The sequence below is a fragment of the Oryctolagus cuniculus genome, chromosome 17 (assembly GCF_051225735.1).
Source record: "Oryctolagus cuniculus isolate XC-2025 breed Fujian yellow rabbit chromosome 17, ASM5122573v1, whole genome shotgun sequence".
NCBI classification, from domain to species: Eukaryota; Metazoa; Chordata; class Mammalia; order Lagomorpha; family Leporidae; genus Oryctolagus; species Oryctolagus cuniculus.
The window spans coordinates 35,986,496-36,014,177 of NC_142883.1; the positions used below are offsets into that span (position 1 = coordinate 35,986,496).

Sequence of the window (27,682 nt, forward strand, 5' to 3'; positions counted from 1 at the left end):
TGGCTTCAGATCAACTCAGCTCCAGCCATTGTAGCCATTTGGGGAATGAACCATTGGAAGGAAGACCTCTCTCTCTCTCTCTCTCTCTGCCTATCTGTAACTCTGCCTTTCAAATAAATAAATAAAACTTTAAAAAGAGAGAACAGAATTATATTTTAAAAGCAAATAAATAAAATTTAAAAGAACAGGAAACGCCTACCCTAATTACATTGAACAAACGCATCTTCTACCAGTTCCACTGTCAAAATAAATGAAATTTTTAATTTTTGTGAATTCTTTTCTTTTTCCTTTTAATTTTACAGCTTTTTGAAAATAAGAAACAAAACTGATCCAGGGTCAAACAAGCCAGTCATCAGTCATCACATTTTCAGATGAGTTATCTGATTATCACCGTCTCTGCACAATTAAGCACGGGTGTCCAGTTTCTGTCATTTTTCAGGGTTTCCTTTTTCTCTCCATAATTAACATTAGTTTATTACTTGTTTTCTTGCCTATTTGTAAGAGCAAAGAATTGGAACAGCTAAATGTCAAGTGATTTTATGGGGCTACTTAGATAAATTACGGCCACTTACCAAACTGTATGTGTGGTGTAATCCAAGCCTTATAAAAAATTAATTACACCTCTGCAGGGATCCACAGCAAGGTGTGCCCAGGAGTTGTCTGGAAGGGGGCAGGGTGCCCTTTGTTCTTCTTTGGCTTGTGTTTTTCTTTGGCTCATTTGTAAATTTTTCTGTAGTAAATGCATATTGTTATTTTAATAAGGAAAATACAAACAAGGATGCTCATGATAAAAAAATAGCTAATATTAAACACAAATGCCAGTGTTCAAAATACTTGGTATAAATTCCCTTACTGAATGCAACAACATAATATAGACACCGTTGTCCACTTTTCAAGCAAGCTTTTCATTTTGGAAAGATTCACAGACAGGCCGCAGAGACAGAGCATACACTCCCGGCATCCCTCACACCCTCCTCCTCCTGTTGCCCACTCCTGCGGCAGCGGCTGGGCCGTCTCCTCTGCGGTCCTCAGTTCTCCCGGATGTCTTTGGTTCTTCCCTCCTGCCCTTTTCAGCTCCCAGATCCCGTCCAGGACCCCATGTGACATTCCGTCACCGGGTCTCCTCAGCCTCTCCCGGGCTGTGACAGTCTCAGATTCTCCCCACTTCTGACGGCCGTGATGTTGTTAAGGAACACTGTCCCCGCGTTTTGTAGAACGTCCCTCAACTGGGGTTGCTGGGCTTTTCCTCCGATCAGGATGGAGTTGTGGGTTTGAGGAGGAAGGACCTGGACGAGAAGTGTCACTATCATCACCTCGCGTCACAAGCACCCGTCATCAGGATGCCACCACTGACCACCTGAGCGAGCTGGCATTGGCCAGGTGTCCGCTGTAGTCGCACACACCCACACGCCCGCACGCTGCGGTAGCTGCAAGGAGGTCACTACACGCTGCCCACGCTTCCGGAGTGCGGTGTGCCACTCCACCTCCTTCAGCACGGAGCATGGGCATAAATACTGGGACCTCGTCACAGAATGGTCCGTTCTCTGCCATGAGTTTGTTTATATCACTGTAACCACCTCATAGATACATATGTTATACTTCGGGTGGTAATCCAATAGCATGTTATTTATTACGTTGCTAAAGCTGTTCCAGCGTTGGCCAGTAGGGGCGCTCTCTGCAGGCGGCAGTGTTTCTCTGACAGCACATCAATGCTGTGCACGGCTCACAAAGCAGAAAACCGAGGTAAAGGGGCTGGTGGGAGGGGTCGGGCCTCTCCCCAACTTCTGGGCAGCAGATATGACTAACACCCACCGTCTGTCTCCTCTGAATATAATTACAGACACACACACACACACACACACACACAAGGCTTTAGTACTTGAGTTTGCAACTCTTCTGATTTATCTCTCTCTCTTTTTTTATTTATTTTATTTATTTGAAAGGCCGAGTTATAGAGAGAGAGAGGAGAAGACAGGGAGAGAGAGGTCTTCCATCCACTGGTTCACTCCCCAGATGGCCACAACAGCTGGGGTTGGGCCAAGCTGAAGGCAGGAATCAGGAGCTTCTTCTGGGTCTCCCACGTGGGTGCAGGGACCCAAGCACTTGCATCTTCTGCAGCTTTCGCAGGTGCATTAGCAGGGAGCTGCTTCAGAAGTAGAGCAGCCAGGACTTGAACTAGCATCCACAAAAGATGCTGGCACCACAGGCGGCAGCTTAACCCACTATGCCACAGTGCTGGCCTCTGATTTATCATAATGCAGTCTTTGACAATAGTTCTTTATTCATAACTCTGTGTGTGTGCATCTAGTTTGTTCCCACAAATTCTTGATGATACATTTTCATTCATTCTAATAAATGCTTTAATGTTGGGCATTCTGGTTATTTCAGATTTTTGCTAATTGATTCAACATAGACAAATAACTAGGTAAAAAAAATTAAAGTTAAAAACCTTTAGTTTTTTTTAGGGATGGGGTCAGCACTGTGGCATAGCAGGTAAAGCAGCCGCCTAGTGTCAGCATCCCTGTCGGCATTTCATATGGGCGCCTGTTCGAGACCCAGCTGCTCCTCTTCCCATTCAGCTCCCTGCTGATGCCCCTGGGAAAGCAGCTTAAGAAGTCCCTGCTTGGGCCCCTGCACCCACATGGGAGACCCGGAAGAAGCCCCAGGCTCCTGGCTTTGGATCAGCCCAGCTCCAGCTGTTGCAGCCATTTGAGGAGTGAAACAGCAGAGGAAAGATTCTCATATTCTCATTCTCTCTCTCTCTCTCTCTCTCTCTCTCTCTCTTTCTCTCTCTGCCTCTGCCTCTCTGTAACTCTGCCTTTCAAATAAATAAATAAATCTTAAAAAAAAAAGTAAAGGGGCAGGTGTTCAGCCAAGCAGTTAAGACACCGACATCTCTTATCGGAGTGCACAGGAGAAAGTGCTGTTTGAGTCCCATCTCTGCTCCTGATTCTAGCTTACCGCTAACACACACCCTGGGAGGCAGCAGGCGATGGCTCAAGTGGTTGGGTCTCTTCCACCCAGGTGGGAAACCTGGACTGAGTTCCTGTCTCCTGGGCACTGGGGAGTGAACCAGCAGATGGGAACTTTCTGTGTCTATCTGTCTTTCAAATGAATAAAATACATTTTTTTTTTTAAAAAAAATACATTTTGGGGGATGGTATTGTGGTATAGCAGGTAAAGCTGCCACCTGCAAAGTCGGCATCCCATATGGGTGCCAGTTTGAGTCCAAGCTGCTCCCCTTCTGGTCTTGCTTCCTGCTAATGGCCTGGGAAAGCAGTGGAGGATGGCGCAAGTGCTTAGGTCCCTGCACCCACGTGGGAGACCCAGAAGAAGCTCCTGGTTCTTGGCTTCAGCCTGGCCCGGTCCTGGCCATTGTGGCCATCTGGGGCGTGTACCCGTGGACTAATCTCTCTCTTTCTCTGTCTCTGTCTCTGTCTCTCTCTCTCTCTGTCCCTCTCTCTGTAACTCTTTCAAATAAATAAATCTTTAAAAATAGAGTTGAAACACTTTGAAAAAATGCACAGTGATGCCTAAAGACATGTGAAGGTTGTGAAAGTTATTCACAGGTAATGAAAAATACAAATGCTTTGCAAACAGCAGCTGCAGAAGCCAGCTTTCATTAGTCCTCAAGACTACACTGCTGACCAATCTGGTCTGACCAATCTGGTTTTGGCCAAGTGTGTGAGGCACACTGGCACCTGCTCTCACACCTCTCCCTGCACTAACTCCACAGCCCAGACTGCGTGAGTGCGCGTGCAGGCTCAGATGCACCTGCTGCTCTCTCTGGCTGAGCACTACAGAAAGACAGCAGCGTCCACAGAGGAAGTCCCCAGCTGCTGCCCAGAACCATTTTTCTCTCTACTCCACTTCTGTGCTGCAGCCATGCCTGGTTGTTTGCAGGACCCTGGAACCAGAGCGAGTGTCCCCGAGGTTTGTTGTGTTCTCAGCCTACCTGGGAAGCTCCTGTGTTGGCCTGCACAGCAGGAGCTGTCTGGGTGTGCTGCCTGTCATTTGTGCTTTCCACCACCCCGCCCCTTCTTTCATCTCCCCTGACCCTCAGAACAACCCTATGAGGGGTTAAGGAATCCGCGCCCAATATACAGAGGAGGAAACTGAGGCAGGGAGGTTAAGTGGCCAAGCTTGAGGCAGAGTCACAGGGCTAGGACTTGAGCCTCTTACTCTCTATCCAGTGTTCCTTCCACACACCCTTGCTGCATTCTCTCTCGGGCTCTGGTCTCTTCCTGGAGGATACTCACCCTGTCTCTTGCCAGGCCTGGGTTGGTACCTAGGTACCTCTTCAAAGCCAGTTGTCTCTTTGCATCTGCCAACAAAAGAGGAAGAAGCAGAGAGCTGAGGGGGCCCACGCTACTCCCCTCTGACCACAACAGCAAGGCCGGAAGCAAGGTAGGGATAAGGTCAAACCAGTGCCAGTAATAATACCAGGGGGAGGCGGGCAGAAATACAGCATCGGAGAGCAGAGCCGCTTTCTCAAACTTGGCACCACTGGGGCGAGTGTTGACGCAGTGGTTAAAATGCCACTTGAGACTCCCACATCCCATACTGGATGTGGGATGCCTGGGTTCAAGTCCTGGCTCTGCTCTCAATTCCAATTTTCTGCTAATGCAGAACCTAGGAGGCAGCTTAGGCAATTGGGTTCTTGCTACCAAACGGGAGACCCAGACTGAGTTCCAGGATCCTGCCTTTGGCCTGGCCCAGCAATAGCTATTGTGGGCATTTGGGGAGTGAATCAATAGTTGGTAGAACTCTCTACATCTCTGTATCTCTCTCTCTCTGCCTTTCAAGTAAAATGGAAATAAAATTTTTGAAAAGAGGGGCAGGTACTATTGTATAACGATTGAAGCCACTGTTTGAGATGCCCACAGCCCATGTCACAGTTCCTGGGATTCAGTCCTGGTTTCCCTGCCTCTGACTCAGCTTCCTGCTAATGCACCTGGGAGGTTCCTTCCACTTGGGTTCCTACGACGTTCATGGGAGACCTGGACTGAGCTCTAGACTCCTGGCTTCAGCTTTGCCCAGCCCCAGCTGTTGTGCCCATTTGAGGAGATCCCTCTCTCTCCCTTTCTCTATCATTCTGTTTCAAACAAACAAACAAAAAAACCTTAAAAAAAAAAAAAAGACTAGGGCAAGAGGCCTGGAGCTAAGTGGTTGCCAGCATGAGACTTGCCCTGCCCAGAGCCAGCCTGGGGCTGGCACCCTCTTCTTGGCTTGGGGTCTAGGAATGGGCTATGGAAAGTGCAGCACTGATAGCACCACAAAGGACAGGGCAGGAGGCAAAGAGGGAGCAGCAGTCAGGGGGGTCCTCTCCAGTTCAGTCCATCCTCCCTCCCCTAAGTATTTGTTCTCTTCTCCTACACCTTTTTATCCAATCAGTCTGCTTCCTTCAGGTGATCAGTTTTGAAATTTACCCATTTTCCAGGTCAGCACCAGAAAAGCTGACGCCAGCCAAGGACAGCCCCTCTCCAGTGTGCAGCTGAGTTACTCAGCAAAGCTCTGCAGGGAGTTTACAAGCGCAGCCAGCACAGGTGCGTCAGCAGGCGCGCCCATGCCAGCGCCAATAGTTGTCAGTCTCAATGCACTGGATACCAAGTGAGTGCTTTTTTCATGACTTTTTCACTGACAGCTGGCCTGTGAGGTGGAACAGTTATCTGCAGACAACAAGGCTCAAACAGGTTATGGTCTGACTCCAGGACATTTACTCTTCTCCTCGTACGCTGGTGATTCTCACAGTGAACATCACCTCAGAACTTTCTAGAAATGCAAATCCTCAGCTGCACCCCCAGATCTGCTGCACTGAAACCCTGTGGGTGGAGCCCAGAAGTCACCCCTGGGTGCTCCGAGCATGCCCAGATTTGAACACCACTGCCCTGCACTCCCTCACCCATTCAAAGACCAAGGTGAGTGAAAGTAGTGGCAAATCTCTTGTGGCTGGAAACCCAGCCTGGAAGGTGGAAGTCTATTCAGAATTCAGAAAAGCTTTTGATCCAGTTGTCATGAAATCTTTGTGAACAAAGTCAGAAAGGGTCGAGAAGACCAGTGAGGGCAGAGGCAGGCGATGGCATCACAGTGTCATTCCAGGGACACAACAAGGACCAATGGCAGTTGACAGTTGCACCGAGTGACGGCCAGCAGGCCAGTGCAAATGCGGCAGCAGGTGTCCACAGCGGAGCCTCACACCGGGCCCAGCTGGTCTCAAGTGGTGTGGAAGCTGGCCTATCAGCTCAGTACGTCTCACAAAACTGGCAGGGATGGCAAATACGTGAAATAATGGAATGGAGACCCAAAATGATTTGGATTGGCCAGACACAGACTGAACTATAGAATACAGGCCACAGACACCACACCCAGTTAGCATAGGTTTTTCACAGCCCAGGTGCACCTTTCGGGGTGGAGGGATCAAGCAGGAACTAAATTCCAACCTGCATGCCACTCACTCCTACCAGAAGAATATGAGCCTTTTTTCTGTATTTTTTAAATGAAAATGTTTTAAGACACATAAAAATTGTACAGTGGGGCACTATGTGCAGTTTTGATACATGTGTACATGGTATGCTGCCTAATCAAGATAAGCGTATCTATCTCCTCAAACTTTAACATTTCTTATGGTCAAAATATCCAAAATCCTACCTTCTAGGCTTTTTTGGATAGAGAAACACAAAGTGCATTAATGTTATCTGTAGTCCCCCTACTGCGCAATGGGGCCCCAAATTTCTTACCCTTAGCTGTATTTAGTGCCTGTAATCAACCTTTCCCTGGCCCTCTATCTCCACTTCCCTCTCCACCCACTGGTAACGATCATAATACTTTCAGCCTTTAAGATCACTTTCATTTCATTTTAATTCTTTTAAAGATTTTATTTATTTATTTGAGAGGTAGAGTTACAGACAGTGAGAGAGAGAGAGGGAGAAAGGTCTTCCATCCGTTGGTTCACTCCCAAATGGCTGCAACTGCTGGAGCTGCGCCAATCCAAAGCCAGGAGTCAGGGGCTTCTTCCTGGTCTCCCATGCGGGTGCCGGTGCCCAAGCACTTGGGCCATCTTCTACTGCTTTCCCAGGCCACAGCAGAGAGCTGGATTGGAAGAGGAGCAGCCAAGACGAGAACCAGCATCCATATGGGATGCTGGCGCCGCAGGCAGAGGATTAACCTACTGCGCCATGGCACCGGCCCCAAGATCACTTTCATTTTAGACTTCATATATGTGAGAGATCACATGACACTTGTCTTTCTGCGCTTCACCTATTTCACTTAATGTAATGAGGTCCAGTTGCAGCCGTGCTGTTGTGAACACAATAGCATCTTTTTGACGGTGAGTAGTCTCCCACCAGGCCCATGCGCCACATTTTCTGAACCCTTTCGTCGGTGGATGCACACTTAGGCTGTTTCCATTTCTTGTCTACTGGGGACAGTGCTACAACACACATGGGAATGCAGCTGTCTCTTCAACACACCCATTTCATTTCCCTTGGATTGCAGACCCAGGAGTGGGATTGCTGGATCATATGGCCATTCTATTTTCAGTTTTTTGAGGAACTTCCACGCTGATTTCCATAATGGCTGTACTTTTACATTCCTACCAGCCATGTGCAAGGACCCCTTTGCTCCACATCCTCACCAGGACTTGTTATCTTTTGTCTTTTTGCTAATAGCTGGTCTAACTGAAGTGAATGTCTCATTGTAGCTTTGATTTGCATCTCCCTGTTGATGAGTGACACTGAGCATTTTTCTGTTGCATTTGTGTGTCTTCCTTTGAGAAATGTCTGTTTAGATCTACTGCCTATTGTTAAAGTGGATCATTTAGATTGGTTATTTCTTTGCAGTTGAGTTATTTGAGTTCCTTCTATATTATGGATATTAACCCCGATTAGGTGCATAGCTTGTGAATACTCCCCTCATTCTGCACTTTGGCTCTTCACTCTCTTGAATGTTTGCTTTGCTGTGCAGAAACTTCATTTTTCAAGTTTTTATTTATTTATTTTCATTTTATCTTAAGGGAAAAGAGAAGGAAAAAGAGACAGAGAGATCTTCCATCTGCTGGTTCACCCCCCAAAAGGCTGTAACAGCCAGGGCTGGGACAGGTAAAAGTCAGGAGACTGGAACTCCATCAGGGTTTCCCATGTGAGTCGCAGGGACCCAAGTAGTTGAGCCACCATCTGCTGCCTCCCAGAAGATGGATGAGCAGGAAGCTGGAATCGGAAGCAGAGCTGGGACTTGAACCCAGGCCCTCTGATATGGGATGCAGCTGCCTCAAGCCACGGATTAACCGCCGGCTGTCCCCTCGCCTGCTCTCTCCAGCTAAGTTGTGAGCCAAGGAGCTGCTATTTCCCTTTAGCTTGAGCTGCATTTCTGGAGGATTCCTGACTAGGAACCCAGAGGCCGGCTGAGGAGAGGCCATAAACCCCCTGGGGCGGCTGGGGTGGCCTGGCCCTCATTCCTCAAGTGGGAACCACTGGGGACCAACTGCTGCCTTTAACTCCCTGGGCTCAGCTGGCGTCCTGTCTGCCGCAGGGACTGTCCAAGCGGCTGCACAGCCAAGTTTGCCTCACTCCCCGCCTAGCTGAAGGGGGAAGGCAGGTGCCCCTCCTCTGCCGCGGGGAGGGCACGGGTGGGGGGGTGCGGGCCCAGCCTCCACAGCAGCTGTGGCAGGTGGGGAGGGCACCGTGAGGGCTCTTCCCTGACCCTTGGTCCACCTCCCTCTGCTCCCAGCACAACGCCCTGTGTGTCTGTATTTGTGTGTCACCCAGCAGAGCTTCACTGAGCACCTGCCGCAAGCCAGGCCGTGTTCTAGCAGCAACGAAGCAACAGTGAACAAAACAGCTCTCACAGGCCAGTGAGGAGACACAATGCCCACAGATAAGTAAGTAGGGCAGTCACAGCACGTCAGATGCTAACAGGGACAACAGAGGGAGGCAGGAGGAGCGAGCAGAGGGGGTGAGAGGGCCTTGCCCAGGGTCAGAAAGAAGGGGAGGAGCCAGGAAGAGAGTGACTAAGTGACTGGCAGGCTGCAAGAAATGGTAGGTGTGACCTCTGTGGGGGAGCGGCGGGAACACCTGAACCAAGAAGAGGATGACTTAGAACAGTGCCAAGCCCCATGCTCCCCTTCCCAGGCTGATCCTTCATGCCCCCCCCCACACACACACAGAGCCTGCCCTGGACTCTCTCAGATCCGGTTTTCCCTGCCTGTGAATGGGAGGGAAGGGAAATCATCCCCCAGCCTGGCTGGGGAGTGGGGAGAGGGATAATGCCTCTGTGTGATGGCAGAGATGTTGCCCAAGATCAGTCTGGTCCCCATGGTGCTGATGGAGGCAGCAAGCAGAGCACCTGGGGAGTCAGGCAAGCCCTGAGGGAGGGGCCTGGTGCAGGTGAGTTTCCAGCAGGGAGGAGCGGGTGTGGGGTGCAGAAGGTCTGGAATGCAGGGGTGCTGTCCAGGAGGGCCTGGGGAGCCCTGGGCATCTCTGGGGTCAGGGAGCAGGGCCTGAGGACAAGCCACACTGAAACCCCAAACCAGCCTGAGGCTCAGGTTCAGCCCAGGGCAGGGCCCAGCCTTGACACCTGCAAAGGCAAGGCAAGGCCAAGGGCAGCGCATGGCACTCCTGAAGATGGCACTGTTGGGGAGGGGGAAACTGCACCAGACTCGGCCCTGTGGGAGGCACTGGGGGGGGGGGCATTGCCGGCCAGAAAGCCTCAGACACGAAGTGTTGGAGGGAAAAGAGCAACCCCCGGGCTCTGTTCAGACAAGTGAGGCCGTTTGTGCCCCTGCCTCTTTCCATGTTGTTGTCCCTGGAAAACTGACCCGGGAGAGCACTGGAAACTGAGGCCTCTGGGCTCCCAGCCCCACAGCAGTTCCCTCCTCACCTGCAGAGGTGGTGGGGTGGTGACGTGACGCCCCTCTCAAGAGGACATGAACCTGCGGGCCCACAGCCCAGCTCAGGACAGGCTGGACTAGACACAGGCCCTGCCACCGCCGCCCCCGAGTGGCCAGGCCAGGGAGGCTGGGGCTTGCGACTCCAAAGGAGGCCCTGCAAGGAGTCAGTGTCTCTCCTCCCCAACCCAGCCCCTCCACCCTCCACCCTCCCGGACGGCACTCAGGCCTCCCTGAGAGAGCCTCCTGATGCAGGCAGAGCTCACACATTATCCTAAGCTGGGGACAGTGTCCCCTTGCCCACACGACCCCCAGGCTCCGGCCCCTGGGGCTGGGAATGCTCCTCCATCTTGTCAGCGTTCTCACAGCACCTTAAGCAACCCAGCTGTGGCAGGAACCTGTTCCGGGCCCCAGTCCCTGGCCCGTGAGCCGGTGCCCGCAGAGAGGGGCGTTACCGGACGGAGGAGACACTAGCAGGAGGAGACACCCTGGGGACAGGAGGGGAGGTGACAGCCCACAGCCCTTGCTTCCCACCTCTCGAGGACTCACTGTGTCACTGTCTGGGGCAACCCTGGGAGGTGCCTGCCTCGCTCAGCGCTCCCCTGGGACCTCACGGAGCTCCGGGAGGAGGGAGCTGGGAGGGGTGTTGGACCGGACAGGTGGGGACGCTGCCCAGTCCGCTGTGAAACCAAAGGGGTCACAGAACACAGTAGGCTCGCGGCCCACCCCGCGCCGGGCGGCGGCCCAGCCCTCTGCAGGTCACTTCACAGGTAGGGAAACTTCAGGCTCGAGGGCTGAAGCCGCACAGCTGGGCTCTGAACCCAGGTGTCTCTGGTTGCACAAAGTCCACGCTTTCACTCACTTCCCTGCACGTTATTTCCCGGCAGCAGGACCTCGCCAAGCACGACCGTGGAGACCCGCAGAGCGGGCGGAACCCTGGAGACAGCCAGCCAGGCCGGCGGGCGCCCTGCCTTAAATCCGCCCGGCGGCAGGGGCCGGGGCTCCGCGCCGCCGCCCGACGCCCAGACTCCAGGTCTGACCGACTCCAGACCCCCACCTAGCGGTGGGAAGGAGCCACTGCCTGCGCGGCCCATGCAGCTCACTGGCCCCTGGGTAGCAGAAGGGACCCAGGCAAACACGGTTCTGCAAGCAACGCACGCCCCTCCCTGGGGGCAGGTTACCCGCAGGAGGCCCCCCCAGCGCGTGCGCACTGCTGTGCCTTCCCTCTGGCTCTCCTTGCGGCAGCTCAGTCACAGACCTCCCAGCCCCAAGTCATGGGCCCCCTTCGGCCACCCCTGGTCTAACCCTTCCCCGCAGTCTAGGCGGGATTCCTAGGACTCAGCCAGCTTGTCACCCCAGAAGGGTATCTTTCGGGGCAGGAAGGGTCACCCCTCCCTGGCAGGATCAACCCCGGCTCTGCCTCTGGGCCAACGAGAATAGCACCTCCAGGTCACCCTCTGAAGGGGCAGGAAACAGCGCACCCAAGCCCGTGAGCTAGGTGCTAGAATCTCCGCGGGGGAGGGGGCCAGAGGTGGGAAGCTGACCCCAGATCCCTCCATCACTGACTGCACCTCACCCAAGAGGGCGGAGTGCCAACGAGGAGCGCCCTGGAGAAGCAGCCAGTGGGCTGAGTTTTGAAGGAAGGCAGGAAAGGGTGTTGCAGGTGGAGGGACGAGCAGGCCCTGAGGCAAGGTCACCAGGATTACCCTGGAGCTGGCCAGTGCGGTGGTGCCCTGGGATGGGAGGCAGGTGGGTGGCCAGAGGCAGGCCCCATGCAGGCCCCACTGCCAGAGCAGTGTGCACTTGACCCCAGAGCGGTAGAAAGCCTGTGGCAGGAATGTTCTCTGCTGCACAGGGAACAGTGGATAGTAGGCATGCGAGGAGGCCCCCCCAAGGGTCAGGGACAGAGAGCCCTGGCCTGGAGAGTGGGCCAGGCTGAGGCCGCAGAGGCCAGCCGGTACAGACCACCTGGGGAACAGAGAATCACCCAGCACAGCAGTTAGAGGGGCAGCCGGGAAGGGCTGGAAACTTCTAGAGGCCAGTCCTCAGGCAGGACACACAGAGGAGGGCCCTCGGCTGGGCTGAGGCCCACCCACGGCCCTCTGGCGCTCTCTGCAGCAGACCCCAGATGGACATGGGGCAGGGGCTTCCAGGCGAGAGCCTGTGTGGGAGAACCCTGGAGGGACAGGTGTGAGCCCTGCTTCTCATTCATTCATTCATTCATTCAGCAAACGCTTCCCCTGCCACTTCCATGTGTTAAGCAGTGTCAGCTCTGGGGACCCAGCCATGAGTCAAACGGACAACAGCCCCCCTTGAAGAGAAGGAGGAAACCTTAAACAAACACATCCCCTCCAAAGACGGGGCATGGCCGCGCGTAGGGGTGGACCGGGGCAAGGCTTGGCCCCAGCCAATCAGAGACAAGAGGGAGCCTCAGAGCCTTGACAGTAACCCTGGCTTCTGCACGGGGGTCTTCGTGCAGGCATTCCGCATGCTGGTGTTGTGCGCTGGTGTGTGTCGAAGTATGTTTCTCTGTATGTGCACCGAGTGTGTGTGTGGGCAGGGAGGGTGTGTGGACATCTGTGTGTGTGTGTGGGGTAGGTGCTGGTGTGCCCATGCCTGGGTCATGTGCCAGGCATTGTCTGTGGGGTGTGTGGGTGTGGGGGGGTGACCCACTGGGTAACTTGTTCAGAATTCAGAGGTGTCCCAGAACACAAGATAGCAGTCCTAAAACCTGACCCACTGTGGGCAAATTCGGACAGTGGTGGGAGCCGCAGCCTGCAGGGGTAGACAAGAAAGAACTGAGCAGCTAGTCCAAGGCTAACCAAAGACCAGCCCCGAGACTGCCTCCCGCGAGGCCGGACGGAGACTCTGAGGCCTAGGGGCTGCAGAGCAGGAACCCTCGGGGCTCCCGGACAGAGCAACCCATGCGTGGGGTCAGCCAGACCTCGGTGTGACCCTGTGGTCTACTTCTTAGCAACCCTGCAGCCTTGGGTGGGTCCAAGCCTTGGTTTTCTCCTCTGTGAAATGGAGATCAGCACCCCGACTGCCCGCTCCGCCCTGAGAACCGAGTTAGAAAGGAGAGCACAGAGCTAGGTGTGCAGTGGAGGACAATAGCTCCTGCAGGCTGGGGCCGAGGGCACTCCGTTCAAGAGCAAACGGGCCGGCAGCACCTCGGGTCACCCTCTCGGCCCGGTCACTGTTCACACGCCAGAATTCCCTGCCTCACCAGCGGCCCCTGGCACACCTGGCTGGCCTTGGCCTGGTCTCCAGGACTCTGGCCCTGAGTCAGCCTTGCTGCTCCCAGGGACGCAGCTTCCGGCCGGGTCATCCAGGGCTCAGGACCGGGCCCTTCGCCCTTTCCCAGGGCAAGTCTGCGGCTCACCCATCATCACTTCATTAGTGTCCCTCCCCGAGGGCCGGGATTGAGAAAGAGCTGGGTAGGAGGGGGAGGCGGGTTAGGAAGCCCGATTTGTGTCCCCACTCCAGGTCCGCAGATGCCTGGCATCCTTGGAGCTGTGGCATTTCCGGACCACAGGGCCTCAGACTCTCACATGCGGCCTTGCGGCCTTCTACTGCAAAGTGGAGGAGGTCGTCGGCCCTCCCCGGCGCCCTCGCCTTTCCCCCACGCCAGCCCTGCCGGGGGCACAGGGCAGACCCAGCGCCTCCCCTGAGCCTTGGGAGGTGGGAACCCAGGTGGGCAGCCCCGGGGGAGGCAGAGGCAGGAGCGCAACTCTGCGGAAAGAGCGCTGGCCTTCGGGGCGCGTACTGCACTACCGAGCGGCCGTCAGTCCCCAGGCACGCACCGTCAAGTCGGGCGCGGGGGATCCCAGGCCACAGTCCCGCTTCCAGGAAGCTGGCAAGGCCGGAGAGGACTCCCGAGGGCCCTGGCCCAGACGGGCACGCAGAAGGTGACGGGTCGGGGTTGGCGGCCAGGCCTCACCGCTCCGGGAGTTGGCACTGCAGAAGAGGAGAGGACCCGACCCCCGCTTCCGAAGTTCCGGTCCAGGCGTCCCCAGCCCCCGGCCGGAGCGGCACTCCTGCGCTCCATTTTCCCCGTGGGTCCCTCGGTCAGCGCCAGCGCCAGCTCCAGCCTGCGCGGACTGGGCGGCCGTGGCCCGGCCCCTGGCCTGGAGCGCCATCTCGTGGAGCCCGTGGGGAGTTGCCGCGGTCTGCGGGGTGTGGGGGCTCCAGGCTCTCCCGGGCCAGCTAGCGACTGGCGCGGAGGTAAAGAGCGGCGGCCGTCGGCTCTGGGAATTCGGTACTCTCGGAGTGGGGTCGGGGTCCCCCGATCCACCGACTTACGTGGGGGTCGATTTGCAGCTCCAGGGAGCCTGCAAGGAACTCCAAGGGCAGAGGAGCCCCGCTGTGCCCGGACAGAGGCACTAATCTTTCAGTGCGCGGGGGTGGGGGCGGGGGGAGCAGCCTGCCTCACCAGGGTGCTCCCTGGAGGAGGCACTCCCCTTTGCCCTGTCCCCAAGCGCGCACGCGTCCCCCTCTCGGCTGCTGCCCAGCTCCTAGGGCACGGAGCGCTCGGGCCCCTGCTGGACGCTCCTCGGCGGGCTGATGCTCCGGCTTCTGGGGTCCAGGACGGTGAGGGAGGGGAGGACGCGGGGATGGGATTTTGGAGCCGGAGGGAGGCAGGCGCGGAGTTCACACCTCGGTCTCTGACACTCAGGGAGACGTCCCGTCCCGGGTCCCCGAGCCGGGAGTTCACGTGAGGCCGAACACACCCCTTGCTCCGCAGCCACCGCCCAGGAGAAGGCAAGGCCCGGCCACCGCAGCCCGGGACCTCTTCCCGGTAACCCCAGAGGAACTGAGGCCCCCTGCGCCTCGGGATCCGGGAAGTTTGGCCGCCAGGGGTCTCACGGAGCTCCCACCCACAGCCTCGGTCCTCAGGTTCCCCTGCGACTCCCACAGCCCCACAGTGACCCCGCGGGGCCTTCTCAGCCCCCACACCTGGGACACGCAGGGTCCCCCGGCGACGAGCGAGGTCACTGGCGGCGACCCCTCAGCTCCCACCGCCTCGGCGCTCGCCCGCCATGCCGGCTGGGCCCGTCCAGGGCGCCCACCTCACCCCGCTCCCCGCGATAGGCCCTGAAGGGTTAAGGAGGCCTGGGGGCTCCGCAGCAGGCGAGGACGCGGGGCGCCTGGGCTAATTGGCGACCCCGGGGACAATGGGGACTGGCAGGCTGGGGAGGCGGGTGGCTTAATTGGGCCTGGGAGTGGCCTGGCCTTTGTTTGGGACGAGGCCGTGTCTTTGGCAGTGGGCTCCCGTACCCGCACTCGGATTCGCAGCTGGGGCCCAGCGTAGAGCGCCGGGTGGGAGACTTGGGGAGGGGGCGACTCCGCAAGCTGCACTCAAGGCCCCGGAAGACCTGGTCCTACCCGCGTCGCAGCAGCAACCACACGGCCGGAACGCACCGAAACGAGGCGGCGCTCGCGGCCGTCGCAGCCCCACCCGGCTCCGGCTCCCGGGCTGCTCCTCCCAGGGCCTCAAGGCCGTGCTGCCCCCTGGTGTCCGCAGCCCGGTCCGCAGGCCGCGCTCGGCTTCCCAGGCTTGCTGCGAGGGGAGGCGGCGGGAAGCCAATGCGCACCCTCCCACCGCGCGCTCTCTGCTTTTTAGAGGCACGTTAGCCTGAAACGACGTCGAGTGAAAACCCGGTGCGCCTGTCTGTACCGGGAAAGGGGCGTCCCCGTCCCCGCCCGGGCCCCTGGATCCCCCTTCCTCGTCCCGCCCGCGGGCCACAGACAGAGAGGCTGGAACCCATCTTCTAGAAGTCGGGACGGAATCTTCTGCACCCTCTCCTGCCCCAGCCGAGCGCCCCTCGCCAGTCCCCCACCCCTGGCCGAGGTGGTGGGCACGATCCTTTCCTTGCAGACGTGATGGCGCTCGGAGGCTCCGGAATGGCGCGTGGCACCTCTAACTTCCCCTTCCTTCCATGCCACCATCCCTGGTGTTGCCTGGGGAGCCGGAAGCCAGCGCCTCCACCGACTCCCGCCGGGCCCAGGTGGGCCGCCTGCTCTGCCAGAGCGTCCAGGCTTAGGGAAGAGAGAACTAAGAGGAGGATGGGCTGCCTGCCTGGTGCCGACAGACGCAAGGGCGCGTTGAGGCGGCGCTGGCCCATCTCCCTCGCCCGCCACGCGCACCAGGGGCTGAACACGTTGTGGGCCGCCGCGCTCGGGAGCTGCTCAGGTGGGCAGCAGGCCTTGCAGGAGTGGGTCACCGGGAAGGAGCAGCCTACGGGAGACCTCCACGGCAGCCACGCCCCTTATTATACAGGGGAAACTGAGGCGGGGAAGGACTGGCTTGCTGACCATCCCACCCTCCAAGAGGGATTTAGATGATTTTCAAGAAGGAACTTTGATCCCTGACACGGAAAGTTCCTCTTTAAGGTTCAGAAGGGCACAGGCAGTAGAGGGGAATCGGGGGATCCGCGGCATTTGTGGGGGCCACAGCCAAGCCTGTCCTCCGGAGGGAGAGATTTAGGCGAGGAGTACCCATTTTCCCAGCCAGTCCACCCAGAGGCGTCGAGTTTGCACTGTGCTGTCCCAGCAAAGGGACTCAGAGGCCCGGCCGCCTGCTGCGCTTGGCCCCGCTCCGGCGCCCAGGCGGGAGGTGCGCGAGCAGGAGCGGCCGGTGGCCAGCGAGCGGCCAGCAGAGGGAGCCCGGTGCCCCGGCCCGGCGCGCGCTGGGGGCACGAGGGGCACGAGGCGGCGCGGCGCCGCCTCGCCGGGCCCGCGCCCCGCGCCGGCGCCGCCCGGCCTCGCGGCTCCGCACGCGGCGGCCCCGCCGTGCGGCCGCCCCCCGGATGCAGCTGCCGCCGCGCGAGGGGCGCCAGCCTTTCGTCCCCGCCTCTCGTTCCTCCTCACGCGCCTGCGAGCGCCCCAGCCCCGCGCGGCCCACAGAGCGCACTGCGCCGTTCTCTTCGCATGGTAGCGTTTTATTGTTTTCTCGCGTTTTTGTCGTTTCGTTCTCGCTCCGCAGCGAAAAGTGAAAACCTGAGGTGGAGCCCGCGAGCCGGGCGAGCCCAGCCCGGGCGGAGGGGCCGAGGGGCCGGCGGGGTGGGGGGCTCCTCCTTGGCGCGGGGCCTTCTCCCGCAGCCAGGGACCCCCAGCCCTGTACAATATAGATGCTCATGTAAAATGAAAAAAAAAATTTAAATGCTATGAGTTAATCTCTAAATATATGTACACAGCAATGTACACCTTTGAATAAATTAATACCAATTTGCATATTCTGGGGACCTTAAAGCTTATTTACACAAATTACCATTTATTTCATAAATATCTTTCCCCCCCTGGGGACTCAAGGCAGGGGTGGGAAGGGCGCCTGTCTATCCAGGGAAGAGGTGGGAGACCAACAGGACAGGTCCCCTCCCAGCCTAAGTCTACACTGACTTGTTTTCTGGCTCCGGCCCCCTGCAGCCCAGTTTCTCACGCGGTCCAGGCCCAGGGCCAGGGCCTCCGGAACTTCCTCCGAGAATCCCACCCCCGGCCCCTGCGCCTTCTGGCTTCCGTAGGGACCGCTGGCCCGGGGAGAGGCCTGCCCAGCAGCGTGGGAGGCCCAGAGAGACCTCGCTGATGCCACTCTGACGCTGGAGTGGACCTGGACCGAGTCCAGGAGCCCCAAAGTGACCATGTTCCCGGCAACCTGATTCCCTGTCGAGGGCCAGGGAAGTGCCCCATGCCCCGGCTGGCCAGTGGAGGCTCTAGTCTGGCCGCTGCAGCCCGCTTTTGCTCCTTTATTTAAATAAATAACCCATTCTGTGCTGTGCACGTCCCAAGCAGCGGGGGTGGCAGCCCGGGAGGCCTGCGTGGCAGCTGGTCGGCCCCTTCACTTGGGCGACTCCCGGCCGGGGGAGAGGGCTCGCTGGCTCTCCAGCCCACTCACCAGTCTCTGGATGCTTTGCAGTTCGCTGGCCGCCTCCTTGGCGGACCCGCTGGGTGACAGGGCACCTCGCGACGGGCCCCCCACTTTGCGGAGAGCCAGCTCAGGCAGGGGACTGGGCTCCCGGCTGTTGCCGCCCGCAGCCTTAGAGCCCTCGGCCGCCAGCCCAGCGGCGAGAAGGCTAGTGCTGGGTGGGATGGTGACCGGGATCTGGTAGGGGCTAAAGCGCAGGCGGGGCCGGGCACTGCCCAGGAATGGGCTTCGGGACAGGGAGCCCGCGGCGGCGGCGGCGGCCGCGGCAGCACTGGTGGCGGGCAGAGCGGAGGCCGCTGCGGCTGCTGCTGCCATGTAGGTGTAGGGATAGGGGAAGAGGCCTCCGAAAGTGGGCACTGGGATTCCCTGGAAGAAACAGAACAAGACAAGGATCAGACAAGCTGCCCGAGGTCCTTCTGAGGGTGGTGCCGCAGGAGGCAATCCTAAGGAATACAAAACAGCAATTCACACAACTGTCACCAGGCAGCACAGGTAGGCAGGAGCCAGTGCGGCAGTGGCGAACGCCCGGGGAGGCGAGACGACCGCAGGTTAGGATGCAAAGGCCTGGCACGCTCAGCTCTGGGCTGGGTATTAATTACAGAGTGGGGGGAGGGGAGGCGGGGGACATTCCAGGTGGCTGCACTAGCATGGGCAAAGGCCTGGAGGGAAGAAACAAGGCGGGCACAGGGCCAGGTGGCAAGCAGGCCGCCTTGGCTGCCTTGGGAGGTCCTGCTCAGCTAGGACAGGGCCCTCCCCACCCCTCCTGTCTGTGGGCGCCCATGGAGCCAGGCTGGGGCAGCAGGCTGAAGGAGGCTCTGGTCAAGCTTCCTTCTGCCTGTTCACCTGTTCCAGGCCCCGTGCCTGGGCCAGGAGGAGGGCACAGGTGCCAACCAGTTCATAAACTGGCCTCAAGACTCTACAAAGAGCTCCTGGCAGCACCTCAGCGGCAGCTGGGGGAGGAATGCAGTCTTTGGCCACGGAGCGCACAGCAGCCAGGAAACCCTGCACAAACTGCGCCTGAGTTCCTGCGGCCCAACTTGCAGATCCTCTGACCTTTGCCGTGATGGCTCCCTCGGCAGAATGGTGCTTACGGGGAGCAGGACGGGGGCTGACCGTGCTAGGCTCCTGGGAGCCTCAGGCCTGGCTCGAGCAGGGGAAGCAAAGAGGGAGCTTAGGAGTGAGAAAATAGCCTTCCTAAGAGGGTCAAGCCCCGCTGCGCATTCAGATCCGTCATCTTAGGGTGGAAGGAAAGAGCGAGCCGTCAGACAGACCTCCCGGGGGGTTGGCTCTACCTGTTTGCTGGCATGGGCTGGGCTGGCCTGGGAATGCACCCAGCAGCAGCTATACCAGCTGAAGCCTCCTGGGTTCCGGGAACTGTCACCTGGTCTTGCACCTGTTGACCAGGCTGTATGCAGAAGCCCTTGGCCTCTATAAAACCCGTGCTCACCACGAGTTTGGGGAGGAGGCATTCCTATACACACAGTCAGGGGTGCCGGTTAAGCCTCCACGCCCTGAACTCCATTCTCCGGAGGCTTCCCAACCCGCACAGAGCCCCAGACAGGTGCTGCTGGTGGGGGACATGGCACACACCCAGATGTGGAGCTCTGCGTACAACGAATCTCAGAACGCCCCTCACCCAACTTTTAAAATATTTCCTTCTGAACCAAAGGCACTTTCTCAGACCTGAACTCCTCTTTTCCTTCCCTGGAGATAAGATCTCAAGGGTTCAATTTGCCAGAAACCTCAGAGGGAAGAAAATGAATGAGGAGATTCCAAATCTTTCCACAGGGAATATTCCACCCAAGTAACCAAAGAGGCTGCTTCCCCCACTGGGTCTCCTTATTGTGCCGCTGGCCACATTTTCATAAACTCCCTCCTGGGAGCTCAGAATTTCAACCAGGGCTGAGGGGTAGTGGGGGGGGGGGGGATTGAATCCTCCTTCCCTGAGATGTGGCTGGGGAGAGGGGGGCTTGAGGTGGGGGGAGCCCAGTCTGTCCTTTGCCTGAGAGGACGACTTCCTGGAGTGCCTAAAAGGGAACAGGGGTGCCCAGGAGGAGCTCATGTGGGGGCCAGTTGTCCAGGGAATAATGCAAGCTTTGCCCCTCCCCTGTCCAGTCACCCTAGCCTCTCAGGACCGACAGTGAGCAGGGGCCTTTGCCGCCCCTCCCCCGGCTGCAGATTTTCCCGGGGCTAGGAGAATGGACGTCCTGAAAGCCAGGGGCACCCCTCGTAGGTGAGAAGAGTCTTAAGGGGTGCCTGCTCGTTGGGGTTATAGGGTGGGAAATGGGTCCAGAGGCGGCAGGGACTCGACCAAGGGCACTCGGGAGTCGGAACAGTGCCGTGGCCAGACCCTAAACCTAGTTTTCCTCCCAGAACCTAGGTGTGATGGAGAGCAGTGATCAGTTTTTCCCTGGATGGAGTTCTTGCCGCTGCAGGCTCCAGCGCCCGTGGCACCCCTCAACCCCTCTGCCCACCTCTGCTCTCCGCCCCGCGGCTTGGTCCCCCTCCCTCCTTTGCGCGCCGCCGCCGCCTCACAGGCCTTACCTGAGATGCCAGCATGTGCTGGGAGAGGTGGAACGGGAAGGGCGCGGCGGTGCTCGCGGCACTGGCTGCGGGACCCAGCCCGCCTGCGTCCAGCCCGGCGGCGCTCCCGGGCCCGGCGCCTCCGCCATTGCCGCCACCGCCTGCCACTGAGGCCAACAGGTGACCCATGCCCATGGCAGAGAAAGCGCCGGGGCCCATGGCGAACTGTCCTGGGTGCAGGAAGAGCGGCTGGCCGGCTCCCAGCGGCCCAAAGAACTGCTGCCCGTGCAGATGGCTGGAGAAGGCCAAACCGGGCAGGTGTCCGGCGCCCAGAGGGGACGCGCTGTCTGTCTGCACCACCAGCGGCGCCAAGCCCGGCTCCTTGCCCTCTCCCGCCTCTTTGCGCCCCTCGTCCTTCCTCCGGGCTTCTGCGCGTTCCTTCTCCAGGCTCCGCAGGCCAAACAGACCGTCCCCGCCGCTCTCGGCAGGCTCCTTGCCCCGCTCCGGACTGCGCCTCTCTCGGACGCGCTCAGGTTCTGTCAAGCGAGGGGGACTGGCGCTGTCCGGGGCCGGGCTGCGGCCTAGAGCCACTCCGGTGCGCTCTTCGCTCAGCCGTTCGGGCTCCGGGTCGCTGTCTGCGGCGCACGACTTCTCCTCGGCTGCGGGCAGAGAGGGCGCCTGGGGTGAGAGGGGTCTGGGCGGACAGCGACGTGAAGCCTTTCCCCAGGATCTGCGCCCGTCGGGGAGATTTGGCAAGGTCGACTCTGGCGGAGGCCGAGCCCCCCGGGACTCGGAAAGTTGGGCGAGGGGCAGCTGCAGGTCGCCTAACCCAAGACCCCGTGTTGGCAGTTAAAGAGACTGAGAGGCGGCCGTGCTGCACGCAGTCCCACCGAGCGCCGGGGCCACGCTGCGAGCGCAGCCCCCCCAGCTGCCGACAGGGGGGTCTGGCGCAGACATATCGCTGACTCCCCATAACCCCGGCCTCCAAGATTAGCTGCTCGCTAAGCTAAAGGCCACGCCGGGGCCCGGAGCTGACCTTCCCCAGAGACCGCTCCCCGCCCAAGACGGACAACTCGACCCTCACCTCGGGCCCGATGCAGGCGCAGGGGGCTGGGCGCTGCGCCTGGGGAGGGCGGCGGTTCCCGCGCGGGCGGAGGGTCGCAGGACGAGGCGTCCGACTCGGCGCCGTCGCGCTCCGGCTTACAGTGCTCCTCGTACAGGCGCAGCGTCGGCAGCGTCAGTTGTTTCCTGGGGGCGAGCAGAGGGAGCCGGTCAGCCCGGAGCGCGCACCGGTCCCGCTTCTGTCTCCCCAGGACACCCGCCGCAGGGCCGGCCCGCTCACCCCTCACCTTTTTTCCCGCCGGCCGTTGCCGGTGTCCCGGAAGCCCTTGGCAAACGGGTTGTTATCGATCTTCAGCTGCGTGATCTGCGGGGACCACCGAGGGGGCGGCGCTAGGTCAGGCCGTGGCTATTCCAGCCGGGCCGGGGGCACCCCAAGGTCACCGGCCGCCGACCAGAGGAGCCCCGGGCCGTGTCCACTTGGCAACCCTCCCCCGCTCCGCCAGGGATGACACGCCCGAGGTAAAGCGACAGGGTCTGTTCTCCAGAAACTTACTCAAGGAATAACCCCTGAACATGCACGCACATGCCTGAAACTGAGCGTACACGGTCGAAATGAGCTCAAGTAAACAGAAACAGGCCAGCGCCGTCCCGCAAGTCAAACGACTCCGCGCGGGAACAGGCACACACAAACCCAGTAGGGCGCACCCAGGTCCGCCCGTTCTTGCAGAGACCGGCAGTCACACTCACGGCCCGCGCGCACCTCTGCACGCAGAAAACAAATGCGCGCTCACATAACCAAACGAATTCACACGCCCCAAACGATGCGCGTAGAGCCAGGCGGGCACACGGATCCACCAAGCCAAAATGACCGTCACGGACACCGCGACTGTCGCTCCCACGGCAGTGGTGCGCATGGACGTGTCCCTACCCCACTGAAACCGGGGTGGAAATGTAGCAAGCAGGAAACTAAGCCCTTGGACTTAAAGGAAAAGTCTCAACGCCTTTCCCAAGGGGCCAGGGGCCTGGACTGACCGAGAGCAGTAGCGGGGGAACGCTCGGGGAGGGGGCTGACACCTGTCCCACCCTCTGGCTCCCTTGGGAGAGTGGAAGCTGGGCCTCGAGTTCTAGTACCAGGAGAGACCTCACTTCATTTAAATCCCTATCCCTGAGCCAAGAAAATAAACGAATAAAATGTAAAAATGTCAGCGCGGGCCCAGAGTCTCCGCTAATTACTAAGTAAACATCCCCACCAGAACCAGCGCCCAGCTGTCGGCGCGTCCCGGGGGAGCGTGTGTGTACGCGTCGTTCGTTCGCGAGCACGCGAGACGGCGCTGGGGAGAGGACCGGGAGCGGGCGCCGCGAGCGAGGGGCGGGTGGCTGGGTGTGAGCGCGGGGCCGGAGCCTGCTGGAGCTGGGCGGCGGGGCAGGGGCAGGGCCCACCCCGCGGGGCGCCGCGCGCACCTTGTCGTTCTGGTAGGCAGTGACAGCGATGAAGTCGGTCTCCGGGAACACGTAGGTGCGGAAGGTGCTGTAGGGCAGCTTGAGGATGTCGTTGGCGCGCACGATGTGGAAGCGCGGCTGGTACTTGTGCATGGAGTTCAGGATGGTCTGCGCAGAGGGCACGGCTCAGCCCCCAGCCCCCCGCCCCCCGCCCCCAGCCCGACCCCTGGGCTCCCCGGGACCCACCGTTTCTGCATCTCGGTCTCTCCCCTGGTTCTGCCTCCTCCACCCCCTTTCTCCTGTCTTCACTGCTCTTCTCTGGATTTCTCTTTTCTTTCCCGCAGGTTCTTTCTCACCACTGATAACCACCCACTACCCCCAAGTCGGAAATGAAAGGAAGCAAAATGAAGCAAAGCAAAACAAAACACAAAAGCGACCTATAGGGCACTGGTAACCTCTCTCCCTGGTCTCATTGCTAAGCCCCTAGAAAGCCCTGGGAGAAGGGATTGGGACCTTCCCCAGGGGCTCACAGACTGCCCTATGGCATAACCGGCAGTCTCTTTTTGCCCCACGGACACCCCACCCCGGCTTGCTGGGACCCCGGCTTGCTGGGACCTCGGCTCAAGCAAAAATGAAGAGATCTCTAAAGTCTTTCCTCCTGGTTGGGCATCTGCCGGTGAGAGGAGGGGAGGGTTTCAGGGAGCCTGGAGAAGGGCTGGTTAAACTGTTAAACCCTCCAGTCTTAGGGAAAGGTGAGTGAGGGACAAGCTGAGGTCACGGGCAGGTCTTCTGAGCTTGAGACCTACAGGCCAACAGTAGGTGACCTCCCTAGGACCCACGCTGCTCACCCCAGCCCCACGGCACCTGCCTCCTGCCTGACTCTAGGAGTGACCTTCAAAGGCCAGAGGGCAACTAAAATTGTCCGTGGCCTGGAGCTTCCTGGCCGCCCACCAGACCGTTGTCCCAGGCCCTGCAGGTGTGACACACAGGCAGCATCCTGGGCACTCCCAAGCCGCTGCAGTGTGGGGTGCTCAGCCTCCAGACCCCGTCCCCACCTCTGCCCCACACTCACAAAGCCGTGCTTGTCAGAGATGTTGTTGGTCAGTTTCAGTTTGTGGAAGGCCACGGGCTTGGCCATCCACTGCTCCCCAGTGGCCGGGCTGTCCGGGTGGATGTACATGCGTTTGGGCATCTCTGGGTCAGCCTTGCCTGCCACCATCCAGCGGGAGTTGTGGAACTTATAGCGGCAATCATCAGCGGCCACAATGTCCATCAGCAGGATGTACTTGGCCTTCTTGTCCAGGCCACTGACTCGCACCTTGAAGGGGGGGAACATGCGCCTAGGAAGGAGGGAGGGGGAGATGCCATTGGGATCCCGCTCCTGGACATCCAAGGACCCCTCTGTCCCTGCTGTACTTCCCCCGCTGCACCCCAGGGCCTGCAGGTCGCTTCTGAGTTTCCTGTGGTCCCCGATCTGCCCTCTTCCCACTGCCCCAGGCCCCGACCTGTGGTTGCTACTGCCAGAAGATCCTGATAACTCTGCAGGCTGGGCCCTCTGTTATAAACGGCTTCACCTCTGCTGGTGCTCAGATTCGGGGAACCCTCTCTGACCTCGGATGAAAGAAATCTAGGCCCTATAGGAACACTCCCGAGTAATCCTGAGATTCCTCCAGGACTTAAATCCATTTGGAACAGAAGTTCCCAGAATGAAGTTCAGAGGGTGTTTATGTAGGGGAGCCGGCTGCAGTTCGGGGGAAGAGGGTGAGCACAAGGCCTGGATTCGCGCAGGCTGAGTCGCAGGGCCCAGGGTCGGAGACTGTGGCTTCCTTCTGGCTTTATGGCCTGGGCTAGCCGGTGCTACCGAGCTCCAAGTTCCGGCCAGGGCAAGACTCTCCAAGGCCGGGTCAGGCTGCAGGCTGGGCCTAAGCAGCCGGCCTGGGGCTGGTCGGGGCGCGGGGGCCCCACTGCAGGCTCCAGGAGCGTCCGGAAGACGCCAAATTTCCTTGGGGCTTCCAGAGCCATCGTGCAGCCGCCAGGCGAGGCCACCGGGTTGAGTGGACCGGTCAGGGCCGAGCTTCGGGCCTTCCCGGCTTTGAGACCCAGAACGGTCGGGGCTATTCTTTCGGAGCATATTTTCGTTTTATTTTATTCGTGAGATTTTGATGTTTTCGTTTTAAAAACTAAACAAACAATTCGCTCCGGTGCCAATCGAGAAAAGCCAACTTTTTGTCGTCCGCGGGAGCCAAGCGTGGCGCCGAGGCCGGAGCCCGAGCCGCGAACTGCGGGCGCGGTGCCGGTCGGTGCTGTCGGTCCCCAGCCCGCCCGCCCGCCTGCCCGTCCGTCCAACCGCCCGCCCGCCGGCTCCCTACCTCCCAGACTTGGTGATGACCATCTCCGTGCCCAGCTTGTGGAACTGGTCCCACAGCTCCTTGGCCTCCAGCGTCACCTTCGGGTCGTCCTCCACCTCGTCCTCCGGCTCCAGGCTCTTGAGCGAGCGCAGATGCGCAGCGGGCGGGTGCGGGCCGAGTGCCGAGACGTGCAGCCCCGCCTCGGCCGCCGCTGCGGCCGCCGCCGCCGCGGCCGCCGCCCCCGCCAGGCCCGGGTCGGGCAGCGGCTTGGCCAACGCGCCGGGCGGCAGCGCGAGCGCCGGGAAGAACGAGGGCTGCGCCGCCGCCAGGAAGGCGGACATGGGGAAGTCGGCGGGCCGTGGCGCGTGGAAAGGGTGGTAAGCCATGGCGCTGGCTGCCAGCGCCGGCTCTCTCATCGGGACATCCGGCCCAGGCGCCCGGGGGCCGGGGCCGGGGGCGCGCGGCTCGGACCCCCGGCCCGGGCGGCGGCGCGCGCGGAGGACGGACGGCCCCGGCAGCGGGCGCGGCAGCGGCTCCGCTCCTCCCGGCTCCCCGTCCCGCGCTCCGCCCGGGGCGCCCGGCTCTGGGCGCGGGGGTGGAGGGGGCTTTGCGCGGGGCTGGGCTGGGCTGGGCTGGGCTGGTCCGCTTCGGCGCCGGGGACCACGCGCGACTGGCAAGATCTTGTCGTGATCTCTGGAAAACTGTGACTATCTCACATGTCCTGCCCTGCTCGGATCCCCTGCGCTAACGAGCCAGGCCCCCCTTGATTGCTGATTTTACGCTTTTTGGACCAATTGTGGGTCTCCGGGGGCGGGGTTTTGACAGCTCAGGCCAAGCTCCGGCCGAGGGAGGGGGGCCGGGGAGAAGGTGTCGGAAGCCTCAGCAGTAAGAAAACATGTCAACAGAATAAAATATTAACCAATGACGGGCCGGCGGGCCCCGAGACCCCTCCCCCTGCCCCGGCCCCCACCCCGCCGCCCGCGCCCGCCGCCGCCCGCGCGGGGACTGGAAGCGTGGAGGGCCGACCCGACCCGCCGAAGAAGCCTGAGGCGGGGGGCCTCCGGGCCCCGGGGCCTTGGGGAAGAACCCCGAGCCGCAGCCGGCCCCAAGTGCAAAGCATTGACACGGCCCCGCGAGGAGAGAGGGCGCCCTCCTTCTCCCGCGCCCGGAGGCCAGGCCGCTCTGGCCCGCGCCCCAGCCCGGCCTCCGACCCCGCTGCCGGCCGCGGCACCGCCCCGGGGTCCCCGCGCTGCGGAGGGAGGCCGGTGGGCGGGTGAGTCGGGAGGCTTGGGCGGCTGAGGTCCCGGAGCGGAACCCAGGTGGCGGGAGCCGGTGAGTGGAGCCGTAGCAGAGCCCTGATGGGGCCGGCGCGGGCGGGAGCGGGATGCAGCTGAGCGCTCGGGAAACGGGGGGAGCCCCGGCCCGCCCTCCCCTTGCTGGAAGCCTCGGAGGAACCTGGAGTTCCCAGCAGGCCCTGGACGCAGCCCAACTTCTGTCTGGGTCGGCGACCCAGCTCTGAACCCTCGGGCAGCCAGGAGAGCGGGCCCTCCGGGCCAGGGAGGTGAGCGCACCTTCCGCTGAGCACCGGACCTCACCCGGGCGCAGGAGGATCCCCAGCTGGGATTCTGCACCCGCGGCCGAACGAATTTTCGCTGCATCCGGTACTGGAGACGCGAGTCTCTTTTCATCCTGCACGCCCGCATCCTCCCTCCGCTCCCCGCCACTTCGCTCGTTTGTTTGCGTCTCTCCGAGGCGCAAGTGTCCCAAGTTCGAGAGTGCTGAGTAACGCGGGTGGGAGTCGGGGTGTCTGCGAGCAACTGTGGCTGAACCCTCTGTGGGATCAGTCCGTCTTCCGTCTTCTGGCAGCCCCAGTATTCCCACCCCCTCTCCCGCTGTGAGAGGTTGGGGCGGGGGGGAGGCAGAGAGAAAGAGAGAGAGAGAGAAAGGGAGAGGTGCTGGTGTGTGTGCTGCCCTCTGGGCACAGCGAGCGCTGAACGCGAAGGTGCGCGCGGGCAGAGGAAAGCGACCGCACACCTGCCTCGGATCCGGCACGGGCCGCGACATTCGCTTGGGTCGGTTCCTGGAGGTCATGTTCCGAAAGCCCAGACGGAACCTGCACTGGCCATGGGGATCCTCCCACCCTCACCAGTGCGGTTGAGTTGGGCCGGCGCCGGCCCACTGCCCGCCCGGAGGGCGCGTCCATCCCCCTATCCGGCAGTGACCTGGCCCGGGTCGTCCGAGGGCCTCGGGGCCCAGCGCCTGCCGTAAGCAGACCCATTGCCCCGGACCGTGCGGGCGCTGCACCGGCAGAGGCCGTTGGGTCTCCGAGACCTTGTTATCTATGTTTCGGAGCCAGCCCCAAAGGCTGTCGCAGCTCCTCATAGCCACACATACGCGGCCGCTGCCCCCACGGGGTTTTCTCCACGACCTCGCTCTTGGTTGGGTCTCTGCTCTCTGCCCGGAACGCGGTCTACGCAGCCGGCGCAGGATCCCTCGCAGCGTCGCACA

At 60.1% G+C, this 27,682-nt stretch overlaps 1 protein-coding gene, 1 long non-coding RNA gene and 1 pseudogene across 5 annotated transcripts; all 3 read right to left on the reverse strand.

The window, feature by feature from the left end:
* Positions 1–216: 216 nt before the first annotated feature.
* Positions 217–15,607, reverse strand: LOC149121183 (uncharacterized). 4 transcript variants are annotated; one of them, XR_016224363.1, is made up of 4 exons: positions 15,266–15,607; positions 4,260–4,324; positions 573–730; positions 217–491 (listed from the first exon to the last, which is right to left on the reverse strand). It is a non-coding gene; the product is annotated as an uncharacterized LOC149121183 (long non-coding RNA). The 4 variants fall into 4 exon arrangements; XR_016224361.1 differs by having other exon boundaries at positions 15,158–15,607; XR_016224360.1 differs by having other exon boundaries at positions 573–1,286; positions 15,158–15,607.
* Positions 15,608–16,800: 1,193 nt separating this feature from the next.
* TBX2 (T-box transcription factor 2) lies at positions 16,801–26,258 on the reverse strand. Its single transcript, XM_070061009.2, has 7 exons — positions 25,196–26,258; positions 23,899–24,166; positions 22,848–22,994; positions 21,674–21,750; positions 21,409–21,572; positions 20,346–20,983; positions 16,801–18,167 (listed from the first exon to the last, which is right to left on the reverse strand). The coding sequence occupies exons 1-7, from the start codon at positions 25,588–25,590 to the stop codon at positions 17,715–17,717; spliced, it is 2,142 nt and encodes a 713-aa protein (XP_069917110.1). The 5' UTR covers positions 25,591–26,258; the 3' UTR covers positions 16,801–17,714.
* Positions 26,089–27,406, reverse strand: LOC149121184 (uncharacterized; annotated as a pseudogene).
* Between the last annotated feature and the right edge of the window lie 276 nt (positions 27,407–27,682).